The sequence below is a fragment of the Octodon degus genome, unplaced genomic scaffold, assembly GCF_000260255.1.
Source record: "Octodon degus isolate 3935 unplaced genomic scaffold, OctDeg1.0 scaffold00113, whole genome shotgun sequence".
NCBI classification, from domain to species: Eukaryota; Metazoa; Chordata; class Mammalia; order Rodentia; family Octodontidae; genus Octodon; species Octodon degus.
In genome coordinates, this window is record NW_004524689.1 from 4,942,161 (window position 1) to 4,954,938 (window position 12,778).

Here is a 12,778-nt window from a genome sequence, read left to right on the forward strand (position 1 = left end):
CCCCAAAAGAGTAGCGCTCGGCCCGCAGCTCCGGGACCAGACTTCCGACCGCCTCTCCCCGCGGCCCTCGCGCCGACCCGCGGGGATTGGCCAGCCGCCAACCTCCGCCCCAACCCCCGAGAGTTATATAATGTACTCCGGAGCCTTTGCCTCCGCCCACCCGCCTGCGGTTATGTAAGCTGGGCGCGCGGACTTGGGTCCCGCTTCCGGACCAATGAGAGCCTTCACAACCATCCGCGGTGGCCAATCGCATCACCAGGGGGCGGGGCTGGGCCCCGTGGCGCGCGCGGGGCACACGGCGGGCCTCGAGACTGCGCGCGCGACCTGGCGCCCGCTGCTGGCGGCGGGGATCGCTCGGCCCCGCGGGAGGCCTGAGAGCGGGTGCTGCCTGGCGCCAGACCCTGCCCTCAGCCCCGCGGTGCCGAAACGTGGCGCCCCCGCGCGGCCGCTCCGTGTGCGTGCCTCGCAGACTGCAGGACGGATTCTGGGGAAGTTGTTCTGCAGCGGCGAGGACCCCTTGGGGGCAACCGCGGGGCCACGGCCAGCCCAGCTTCCGGCTTCGAGGGTTCGGTGGCCCCGGTCACCTTTGCCTTCTCTCCGCCCCAGGCTGGGCTCCTGGGAGAAGAGAGCCCCGCGAAGATTCCGTGGGCATGCAGAGGAGAAAAGTACCTCTGAGATGAATGTAGGCGGCGATCGGTCGGGATGGTCGTGACTGATGGCCCCTGAACGCCCTGGCAGGGATCTGAATGAGCGAGCAGTGACTGTCCACCCGCACAGTGAAGAAGCCGGCGGCGGGCGTGGGGCTCCGCGCGACATGGACCCTTGCGAGGACCGACCCGCGCCCGGGGGACACGCGCTGGAAGGGCGGTGGGGCTCCTGCGCCCGGCTGCAGGGGACGCACGGGGACGGCAGCCGCAGGTGACCCCGCTCTTGTCCACGCCCAGGTGTCAGTTGCCCTGGCCGGTGCTGGGAAAAGGAAAGCTGGTGTAGGGCTGTTTGCGCTGTAGTTAGAGGAGGTAGGATGGGATAATCGAAACACCGAGGAAAATTACCAGACCTCTAACGTACAAAGTGATGGAAGAGTTTGCCTCAGTCGGGGCTCTAGTGGAAAGCACTGGACAGCTTCCGATCTCTGCCTGGGGTCCTGCCTGTGAGAAAAGGGATCTATGACCTGAAACCAGCAATGCACACAGAAAATAAAACTCATTTACCAGGATGGCCACCGTTGTTACCATTTCTCTCTCTTTTTATTTTAATCTTCCAGTGAACAAGAAGATCGGAAGAGAGTTTCTGAAGAACTTCGAATGGTTGTCCAAGAAATGAAGAAATACCTGCCAGCAGAGAGACACAGTAAACCAAGCACCTTAGATGTCCTCACCTATGCCCTTCGCTGTGTACGCAACGTGCAAGGTAAATGCGCAGTGGGCAAAGAGTGCGTTTGCCACCGCGCACATGGCGGGTGTGCTTTGAACTTTCAGTGCAAAATGAGCACATTTACTGGTAGTTTCTTTAGTATCTTCAGAAGAACCTGATTTGGCTTAGCGGTTTACTTTGCTGGTCTGTTGCAAGACACAAGAGGTTAGCGTAAGCACGTTTTGAAGACTGACTTAAAAGGAATGTTGTCTTCTTTGGAAGTTGCAAGATAAAATATATTAGACTAAAAAATGCATTTCTTTATCATACACTTTGAAAGTTAATCATATGAGGAATTTACCACATTAAAGATGAGTGATGTTTTCCCTTTTCCCTCTTGACTTTTTTTCTGAAGGGATTTTATAAAGTTGTATTACCTGTAGCACAAACCTGCATGCCTCCTGTGATACAATTTTCGATGCTGGAGTAACGTTTCATCATAAAACCCTTCTGTGAATCTGGAACTTTTAGTTTCAATAACTTGTACTTTCAATACCTTGTTTTTGTGTATTAAGTATATCTTATGCCTTGTGACTTAGACCATGCAGAATTAATAAAATTCACACTCTTCAGTTTTCACAGCTGTTTTAGGAACAAGCAGAAAATGATGTGGATATGAGAAAAAAGCACTTAGGGTGTCCTTATCCTAAGAAAATAAACCAGCTTGGTAGTGCTAAAAATTTCTTCATAAGATATTGTTGTCACAGGACTACCTGTTTATTTCCCTGTGTTTCTTAGCAAACAGTGAATTTTTCCAGATTCTCAGTGGAAATGGATTACCTCAGACAGACGTGACCGTGTACAGTCCCAAGGAGCTGGCCGCTGTTGCTGCAGAGCACACTTCCAAGAACACAGTAAGGATTCATGAATCTGGCCGCCTCACCACTCATGATGTTTCCTGAGGAAAACTAGAGTGCAAACAGCCCTAGACCAGCTCTCTCTGTCCTCTAGTTGCATATTTAAAAAAGAAGATTACCGAGTGTTAGTAATCACAATTTGAAGTAGCTAAAGGAAAAAACTGCTAATTGCCCAAGAAAACATCAAGACCGTGCTCTGCGCTCTGCGTGCTGTGCAGTATTTCATCCTCTGCGGGCATCCAGGGATTCTGTCTCCTTTGCACCCCTTAGTTCTCTCAATTTTAGGACCAGAAAAACCTGCGGAGTAATTTCCTGCATCTGACTCTACCCTCCAGATTGTTAACTTGGATTTACATCATTCTTAGTTCTAATGTCTATGACTTCAAGTTGTAACAGGTGAATTTTGTAGAAGATGTGAGTTGTTATCTCTTGTGAGATTTTGGAAGAGATCTTCAGGATATCTTTTGAATATCCTCTTTTGGATAGATTGCTATGTAGGCCTCCGTGTAATTGGAAGTGGTTTTGTGATCTTGCAACACCCGTAATGTAGTTCCGGCATTGCATGCTGTGGTTTTAAGTTTAAGAAAACATTAGCAAGGTCTTTAAAACTAGGAGAGAGGGAAGAAAGGGTTAGAAAAGACACATAGAGTGTATTACGTGTCTCGCCACCGCAAAAGTAATTGTTGCAAACAGAGAGAGGGAAGCAGATGTCAACCTAGCAACCGGTGATTGATTATAGATACATTTGTGTCTAGTGAAACAAATCAGAGCAGTGGGCCTTAGCAGTGAGGTCTGCCAAGGACAGATTCTTGAAGGGCGCACCCTGAGCTTGGTCTGAATGTGAGCGACCTGACGCTTTTCTTCAGGTGTAGGGTGCTGTTGGCAAAGGAGAAGGAACCCAAAGTTTCTGTACCACGTGTCCATATGTTCATCCTGTGTAGGAGGAGCTGGTCTTTTGGGGGAGTTCGTTTTTTGCTTAGACATCAAACCTCCAGAAGTTCAATGCAGGTTTTATTTCTGTAATTTTAAAGAAGCACACTAGAGGAAACTTCAGCGTTTTGCTGCCTTTCTAGGCTGTGTGTGTTTTAAGCTATCCATAGGGCTGGAACTCTGCAGGAGCGTTAGAAGTGGCTCAGCATTTGCATTTGCTTTAATGTTTCTCACAGGATACCTTTGTGGCAGTCTTCTCATTTCTATCGGGAAAGTTAGTGCACATTTCTGAACAGTCCGCTTCCATCCTGAACTGTGAGAAGGATTTCTTGGAGTCCCGACGCTTTGTGGACCTGCTTGCCCCCCAAGACGTGAGGGTGTTCTGCACGCACACTGCCCGTGCTCAGCTTCCTTTCTGGAACAACTGGACCCAAAGAGGTAACGGAACAATGTTTGGACGAGTGTCACACCGCAAGAGTGGCTTCCTTCTTACCGCAGTGGTACAAAAGTTAGTGCCTTACTTAGAATGTGCAAATTACTTAAGAGTGTATGATGAAACACCATCATAAATATCTCCAGTAGCAGAGATTCAGTACGTTTGTTTTTAATGAAATTTACTTGAGTTATATGTTACAAATATAACGATTACCAGCATATTGGACAGCAGTTTAATTGGTATGAAGGCTCTGTTTCTTTTTAAATTTTTTTTTTTTTCTTGGCGGAGCTGGGGATTGAACTCAGGCCCTTACACTTGCCAGGGAAGTGCTTATTCCACTGAGCCATCTCCCCAGCCCTCTGTTTCTTTTAAGTTCATAAAATAAATGAGTTTCATCTTGTAGATACTTTATAATTTTTTGTATATTTTATTTTAGAGATAAAATTCTGATAGTTTGCTCCCCTTCCCAACTTTTTTCCCAAAAGTTTGTGAACCTTTTTCTAAACCGCTTGTTTACCTGAACTAAGGCTGCGGGTTGAATTTTCTTTGTGACACTCGGACCTTGTGATCTTTAATTCGTTCTTTGCAGTCACCCTTTATAGCTTATTTCATATTCCTTGTGAAGTGTCTCTTAAAGAGCTTATTATATATCAGTCTCCTTGATTCCAAGCCTTTTGCCCTATTTTACATTTATTTTTTGTTGTGGTAAAAATACATTGCATAGTGTGCTACTGTAAGGTGTACAGATTAGTATAAGGTATGCTTGTGAACTGCCAACACAGTGTAGGCCTTTTCTCATTCTTTAATCCAGTCATTGTCCCCGTAAAGTCTTCCTTTTCGTGTTTCTTTTTTCCAATGTAGACCTTTGTGCCATCTTTTTCTAATAGTCTTACATAACTTCTAGAAAACATGCCCACTGTCTTGCCTTCCTCACGCTCCATCTTCCCTCCTCCTCCCGTCCTTCAGAATTGCATTGTCTCCCTCTTTTCATCTTCCGTGAGTCCCCATTTGTTTCTCTGCTTTCAGTGATCGTTCGCTGAGTGAGCACTTGCGTAGCCGTCGCCGGGGTCGGAGCTGCCCGGGGCCGCTAACACGAGCACACGTGCGCTAGCTTGTCGGCCAGCAGGCCCCCGTTTCTCTTCAGCGCTGCCTGTAGCTCCATCATGCGCTTTGTTTTGCTGGTCACTGACTGAGTGCTGTAATATTCTTCTTCCACACAAAAACTTAGCATGTCCTGAAACACTTGTCTTTTGGCCTCAGAGTTTACTTATACCATGAATAGCTGATGTGCATCTGCTTTACTTGTAGCACTTTCTGCCATACAAATCTCAAGGACGCCATGCTACAGGAGCTCTTGGTGAGCCGCTGCCCATGTTACCTCCCTCGGTCCCTTGCTCTGAGCTCCGAGGACAGACCTAAGAGGACCCCACAAGCTCTCTAGCAGCCATTGGCCGTTCATCATTATAACATGTTTCTACTCAGTGCCAGTTGGATAAACCTCTCGGAAGGATCTGACTGCTAGGTTTTCAGCCTACACTTGAGAAACAAGAATAATTCACACACTACTGCCAGCCAGGGTGCCCGGCGTCTTGAAGGATCACGTCGGCTGGCTCGCAGTGTGCGGGGCTGGGGAGGCAGCTGCAGGGCGGGTGCCTGGAGCACGTATAGACGCGAGAACAGCTTTTACATTGCAGCAGCAGTCGCTTTCTGCTGCTGCCTGGGCTCATTCCCTGAGAGCCGTGAAGACCTGGCCGAATCAATGCTTTGCCTCTGCAGGGTTCACACTAACTACGTTCCTTGCAGTTTCTGTTTCTCCAGCTTCTCAGTTTTCAGTGGTTCCTCTACCAGGACTTTTCATGCCAGTGCACCATTGGCCCAAAAATGTATATCCAGAGAGTACTTACTACTGGAAGAAATACCAACACTGGTCCTAAGATCCATTTGACCCTAAGATAGGAGAATGTGTTTAAAATTGCCACATAGTATATCAATAAAGTGGGTGTAAACCACTGACATGAGTGCTGTCAAAAATATTGAGAGGAAGTGTGGCTAGTGATACTAAATTAGTATAATCTTTTGGAGCTTAGTAACACATGTTGACAGTTAGCATTTAACTCAAAATTCAACTTCTAGAAATTTACCCAGAGGGCTGGCAAGATAGCTCAGTGTCCTAAGTGCCTGCTTAGAGGAGCGCAGGAACCATGGTTCAATCCCCAGCACCACATGCCGCGCTGGCCCACCCCCAGGCACGCGCAGTCGGCCACAAGGCTGGGCGTGGTGCTCACCTGGGATCCTAGAGCTAGGGAGACTGAAGAGAGGAGGATTGCTGCGCGGTGGAGCTGTGTAGTGAGACCCTGTACCAAACACATTAAGAGAGAGGTCAAGAGAGATAGAAAGTTACCCAAGGAAATAATTTAAAATAAAGGGGAAAAAAATCAAAGTCATACATCACAGAGCTAAAAACAGAGATAGTCTAAGTGTGCAGTTACTCAGAACTGTCCAGAGTCATTACAGTGGAATAGGGTGCTTGCATCAAAGATGATTAAAGCTATCTCTGAAGTAGTGAACATGGGCAGTTATGGCTACCAGGAGGGCCTGAGGGACCTTACAGGAAAGCCTGAGGCACCTTACGGGGGAAGAGGCAAGTCCTGGGCCCCGTTTCTCCTAAGGGTGGCTGGGACCAGAGACGTCTTCAGAACAAGAGGTGGGGATCCTCTCCAGTGAGCAACACTTATCAAGGCGTCATTTGCGTTTGGCTTGGTAGTGCAGGTTCACCTTGCTGAGGAAGAGCTGTCCCAGGAAGGAGAAAGTGACGTTTTTTCCCTTTTTCTAGCATCACAATATGAATATGCTCCAGTGAAATCCTTTTTCTGCAGGATCCAGTAAGTAAAGGAGCTTGGGAGCTCAGCAACGCGCATTATACAGTGATTTGTATTTAGCACTTACTGTGATTCTTTTGTATTCAGCTAGATTCTCTTGTGGATAAAGGAAAAAAAAACTTGGCTCTTGTCACAAGAAATTTTCATTTGAATTGAGGAGAAATAAACTCATGAAAAGACAAGATAATACAATAGGAAAAAAGATGGAAAAAGAATCCTTGGCCCTAGTGGCATGTCAGAGTCCCGAGACCCCCTGGATGTGAAGAGCACTTCTAAGTGACCACAGTTTTCTCCCCTTGGCCACTTGTCAGTAACTTTAAAGAAAGCAAAAGATTTATACTTAATGAAGGATTTTAAAGATCCAGAGACAGTAAACTAGAATGACTGCGTCAGGTGTTGATTTTGTAAGGATTTACCAGTCATCTTTTGCATCTTCTAAATTTACAACAATATGCTAGTATTTGTTCAGTAAAAAGAAGAAAATCTTTTACATGGCATTGCCATTGTTCCTGTTACCCGACTGGAGCTACTGACTGCCCTAGGTAGCTAATATTTAGATATGAGAAAAACGTTCATAGTAGAGGAGTCACATATGCCACAGAATTAGGGAGCCTCGAGCAGGTAGCATGGGGACACAAAGCGAGGCCCCCAAGGAGGTGCGAGGTGGGAGCACTGTGTACGGAGCCCTCGGAGCAGGGCCTGGGCGCGGTGCAGAGAGTGCTGGGCGTGTCTGCTGTAGTAATCAGTACTGTTAGGTCTGTTCCTAAGCCACACACTGTTGCAGTGCTGAGACCGAGACACAGCTCTTGCCCTTGTTTGCATGCGAACACGGAGGGGAAGCGACTGGTAGCATAAGTATGTGCGTCTCCTGGCGTGTGTTCCACGTAAACAGTGGACAGAGGCAGAGGGTTCTGGGCTGCGGAGAGGCTGCTGCTGTGTTCAGGGTTGCTTTAGTCTTTTTTGTTGCTGTAACAGAGTTGGAGACTGGGTGACTTAAAGAAGAAGTATGTTTTGGGTTTGGTTTGGTGGTGTTTTGTTTTGCTGTTATTTTTTGAGAGAGGTTCTCACTCTGTCGTTCAAGCTGGCCTTGAACTCACTGTGTAGCCCAGGCTGGCTTCACACTTGCAGCTGTCCTCCTGCCTCAGCCTTCCGAGTGTTGGAGTGGAGGGTGTGCACCACCGCACCCATCCCCAAGAGCTGTATTTTGGCTCTTGGTTCTGGAAGACCAGCAGCATGTTGCCAGAGTTTGTTAGGCTTCTAGTAGGGGCTGCGTGACTGGAGGCAGCGTAGCGTGCGTGGAGAGCTCTCACGGAGCTTCCGGTCCCTCACGAGGCTGAGCCCACGACCCAAGCCTCCTAATGGCCTGCAGCCTCTCAGTATGACGGCACTGGCAGTCAGTTTCCACGTGCATTCTGGTGCATCTAAAGCACAGCGAGAGATCAGGGTACGAAGCCTGATTGTAGCCAGACCTGAAGGAGGCAAAGGTGTGAGCCACACAAGCCTCCTGAGGGAAGTATTTTGTTCAGGTTGATTGTCTTTATTGAGACAACATTCTTTCTTGAGAGTTTTCTAGCGTGACACTTAAGTACACAGAATTGTAGCAGGAGCCAGGTGTATTCTAAGCATTTTGCTTTAAAATGTGCCAGTCTGCTGCCATCCCTCCTACCACCGTTCCTCTGTTCTCCCAAGTTGTCTGGAGCAGATCTCGTGTGCCTGACCGCTTCCTCCTGTGATCTTAGAATAAGAGATCTCAGAATAATATCTTTTTCTAAAAGACAAAGTACCCATTCACCTGTCCTGCTCACTGGGCCCACCTATGGCCAGCAGGATCCCTTTATGGTGGCTGCTATGTCCTTGTAAGATTTTTCTGTGGTCTCGAGTGGCCTCTCTTGCATCAGCTGTGTGATGCCCCAGACTCAGCTGAGACATTTCTTGCCACAGATGTGGAAAATGGCATTTTTTTAGGAACCTCATTTCTGGTCATGGGAAATGGCATTAATGTTCAGCGGCCAAATCTGCATAGTAGGGCTGGGTGATACTACTACAGGGTGGTCCCTCCCTACCACTGGGAAGTTCAGTGGACAGACCTAGGCAAATTCGCTTTTCAGAAGGGAAGCAGAAAGTGCATTATGAGAAGTCAGTCACGTCGGCTGCTGTGCTGGAAGATGGTGTGGCTCCCCCAGTAGAGGGCAGAGCGGGCCCTGCAGAGCAGGTGAAGAGGCGCAGAGCCAGGCCTCGGAGGCCGTGGTGCGGCAGTGTTAGGATAGCCCGGCTTTGGTGTAGAGCGGGAAATAGAAAACCGCAGTCAGAGGTGACCCAGGGTTTGGGCTAGGGTTGTGTCTTGCGATGGACAGCGTGGCAGGAAAGGCAGCAAGAGCAGGCGTGTGGAGAGGAGCTCGGGGCGGAAGTGAGACTCGAGCGGCTAGAGGCCGGAGCTAGACGTGCAGGTCAGCAGCGTGTAGATGGACTTGGCGCCCTGGGACCTGACGGGCCTGGAGCAGCCTTAGGGAGAGAGGAGCCCGGAAGTGCCGGGGGATGCTCGCAGGCAGGCTTGGGAGATGCGCTCTGCACGCCGTGCAGGAGGAGCAGTGACGGAAGCGGAGAGGTGGGGGAGAGGAGTGAGGGCCGATGGGAGCCGGCAGGCCAGCGCCTGGCCGCGCGGAGGCCTCCTTGGGATTTGTAGTCCCAAATCCTCAGCTGGAAAGAGGGCAGAGGCACAGTGGCTCGAAACACAAGGGCATGAATTCAGCCTGGCACATCTGAACTCCAGAGGGAATAGTCCTCAGGTAGTCAGTTTTAAACTCCTGTGGAAAACAAGCCTGTTTAAACATGTTCAGTCTGGAAGTTCATCTCAGGAATGGCCAAGGAAGTGTCCCCAGCCTGTCTCCCAGCAGGCAGGCGGAGGGCGCAAGGGCCAGCACTGACCATCTTTGCTCTCTTCAGCAGAGGAGGAGACAGAGAGCAAGAGAAGAGCTACTCGCCGTTCCGGCTCCTCCCCTACCTGGTCCATGTGCACAGCTCGGCCCTCCCAGGACTGGAACCTTGCTGCCTAGCGCTGCTGGAGAAGATGCGCTCTGGTTACGAAGGTGAGTTAGGCCAACCGCGTTTAGCTGGGTCCCACACGCAGCAGTCAGATGGGAACGCACGGCCTCTTGGCTGCGGTCCAAGACCAGAAGGCTTGCTTGAGCTCCCCGCATGCCCTAAGCTCTGTGCGTTTTAACTTAGAGTAGAGCTGACCTGCGCGCTGGTTCACCCAGCTGAAGGACGCCGTGTGTGAGTAACACATCGAGCCCTTTCATTTGGGTGGCTCGCTGTGCCCACTAAATAGTGCTGCTCCGTGTTAGCCCTCAGACCATTCATGGCGAGGAAGCTAGCCGTTCAGTGTCCGCAGGCCTGCGTCTGCTCGGGATTAGCTTTAGTAGGTCTCACATTGTGGCTGCTTAAGATGTAGTTAATGGGGGGCCTGGCCCTAGCTCAGGCCTGTAAGTGGCTGCTTCCACAAAGCTCTCAGCCTCAGGTTGCTGGAGTTCGAACCTCACAACTCTCCCGCTGGCCAAAAGTGCCCTGAAGCCATTCAAGGAAAAAAAAAAAAAAAAAAAGATGTAGTTAGTGATGACAGACTCTGATCAGCAACTGTTGCCTCAGCTGCTGGAAGACCCAGCCCGAAAATGGTGCGCTACCATTTCCTGTAAAGATTTTATTCTTTTAAATGTGTTAAGTGCATGATTAATTATCTGTCTTTCTTTTTTTTTCTTCATAGCTCCTCGAATCCCAGCAAACAAAAGAATTTTCACCACAACACATACCCCAGGATGTGTTTTCCTTGAAGTAGATGAAAGGTAAATATTTCTTTAACCTTGAAAGAAATTTGTTTCTGAAAATATATAAAAATACAAAAAAGTTACATATCTTTCTACATTATATAATAAATGTGCTCGCTTGTTGGGTCTTTGTTACATACATTAGAATTAGTGTTGTCTGAATTTCTGATAAAAACATCTTACACGTTAGAATTCTAAAAATGATTTACAAGACACCTTGCAGCACTGCTGTGCACAGGCCTGGGGAGTCCTTCCCGGCTGGTCTCGCAGGAGAGGAGCCAGGTCGCCAAGAGCGTGTGCAGGGTGTCTGGTTGCACCAGAATGCTGTTATTTGCGCTTACAGGTGCTCCTTGCATCAGTTTAGGATGGGATTTTAATTAGCCAAAAGTGTCGAGGGTTCCTTGTCTTGGGGGTATTTTGGTAGTTAAATTTATTTGAAGAATTTCTCTTTATTCTGAGTGTCATTCCTCCTTTTTTGAGGGGGCTGTTAAATAGGTTGTGTTATTCAGGGAATCATGATGGTAGAGAACAGTTACTGCTTAGTGTCGTTTTTAACAGGTTCAGACAATGTTAACTTTAGCCTCACATTAGTGTCTGCCTTTTGCTTTTTATTATAAATTTATTATAAATTTTGCTTACTCATGGAACTTAATTCTGGGAACCAGTACATTGTACCACACATAAGTTGTAATGCAGAAATGTTAAAAATCTGGCATAGTTTTAATAGGTATTAGTTTTTATTTTAAAAAACTTTATGTAGGAATATGAGTTTATTTAAAAATAACACTGTGGGCTGGGGACTGGGCACTCAATACGTGGGCCTTGAGGACCCTTGAGGGGAAGAGTGCTCTAGGAATGTGGAACTTTCTTTAGGTACTTAATGTTTTTTCTTTAAGTACTTAACATTTTTCTGATGTGATCTTCATGGATTTTGTAAACGGTAACATAATGGAGTATATCAAGCTTTCCTGAAGAACTTACAGGAAAATAGACTTGTAGTCTTACCTCTAGAGATTCTGATTTAAGGAGCCTGCACTGAGCCTTTGCATCTGCTTTTTCACTTGTTCCCTGGATTTTGGTCCAAAATGTGAGATGCTCACCAAGACTTGTTAGTCTGTAGCCATTTCTGTGCAAGGCACGCACTTAAATTGTTGTTTTGGTAAATGCTTTCTTGAGCATAAAAGTTTCCTTTTCAAGGGCCGGCCAGGTAGCTCAGTGGATCACAGTGCCTGCAAGCAGGCACAGGGGCTGGGGGTTCGGTCCCCGCCCATGCTGAGCCGGCAATTGAGCCGGGCTTTGTGGAAGCGCCTGTAATCCCAGCTCTCAGGAGGCTGTCAACAGGCAGATCACTGCAAGTCCAATCTAATAGTGAGACCCTGAACACCCTGTAGGCCCTTCCTTAAAATACAAAAAAAAAAGTTTCTTTTTCATTTTTAAGAATTTTATTAGTCTGTGTATACAGTACATAATGTTTGCATTCTGCTTGTCAAGGTGGTGCAGGTCATGACGCAGCTTAACTCTGCAATCAGTCTCCTCCCCTCCCCTCCCTCCCCTCCCTGCCCTACGTGTCCCCTTCCCCTTTGAGAGCAGTCTGGCTCCTGCCTCCCATTACCTGACTTTATTTCACTTTATCCTGTAGACAAGGCGTGCGATGCTGGAGCTGCTGGAGCGTGAGTTTATTTTGTTGCCATGTGGTCAGGATGGATCCCAGCGGTGCTACAGATGACTGTGTATCTTTCTTTCTTTCTTTTTTTTTTTTTTTTTTTTTTTTGTTTTTTTTGCAGAATCAGGGATTGAACTCAGGCCCTTGCACTTGCCAGGCAAGCACTTATTCTACTGAGCTATCTCCCTGGCCCTGTGTATCTTTCTTTATGGCATTTTTTTCTGATACAGAATTAAGTCGGGTTTTGGATGTGTGTGTGGCTAGCCAGGGTCTCAGATAAGCTGGGCAAGTACATGGCCACATGGCGAGCGCCGAGCTACACTGCCGGGCCAAACAGGGTTCTTACAAATTGCTTGATGAACATACACACTTCCTGTGCTGTGTACCTATCCAGAGCAGTGCCTTTGCTGGGCTACCTGCCTCAGGATCTGATCGGAACGTCGATCCTCACATACGTGCACCCGGAAGATCGTCCTCTGATGGTTGCCATACACCAGAAAGGTACGGCTTCCCCTCTGTGGGAGCAGTTTTTATTGCCCCTAATTTGTTCTAATTTTTCCAATTTATTGCTCTCTAAAGCTTAATCAGATATATATTGCAGCTGCTAAAAGTTTTTTCTTAAAATGCTAAAACATTTAAAATACATAATTTGGAAAGCACTGCTTGATGATAAGGTTCAAGAATTATTACATGCAGACACTAATGAAAAAACTGAACAAAACATCCAAGAACTCTGGGATGCTATTAAAAAGCAAGCTCACACATTTTTGGTGTAAAAG

At 47.8% G+C, this 12,778-nt stretch overlaps 1 protein-coding gene across 1 annotated transcript in view; it reads left to right on the forward strand.

The window, feature by feature from the left end:
* Positions 1–324: 324 nt before the first annotated feature.
* Positions 325–12,778, forward strand: part of Per3 (period circadian regulator 3) — a 40,490-nt gene continuing 28,036 nt past the window's right edge. Inside the window, 8 exon segments of the mRNA XM_023699492.1 lie at positions 325–918; positions 1,265–1,410; positions 2,152–2,267; positions 3,437–3,638; positions 6,470–6,518; positions 9,459–9,601; positions 10,276–10,354; positions 12,394–12,500. Coding sequence (XP_023555260.1) covers positions 716–918; positions 1,265–1,410; positions 2,152–2,267; positions 3,437–3,638; positions 6,470–6,518; positions 9,459–9,601; positions 10,276–10,354; positions 12,394–12,500 — 1,045 coding nt within the window. The 5' untranslated portion in view covers positions 325–715.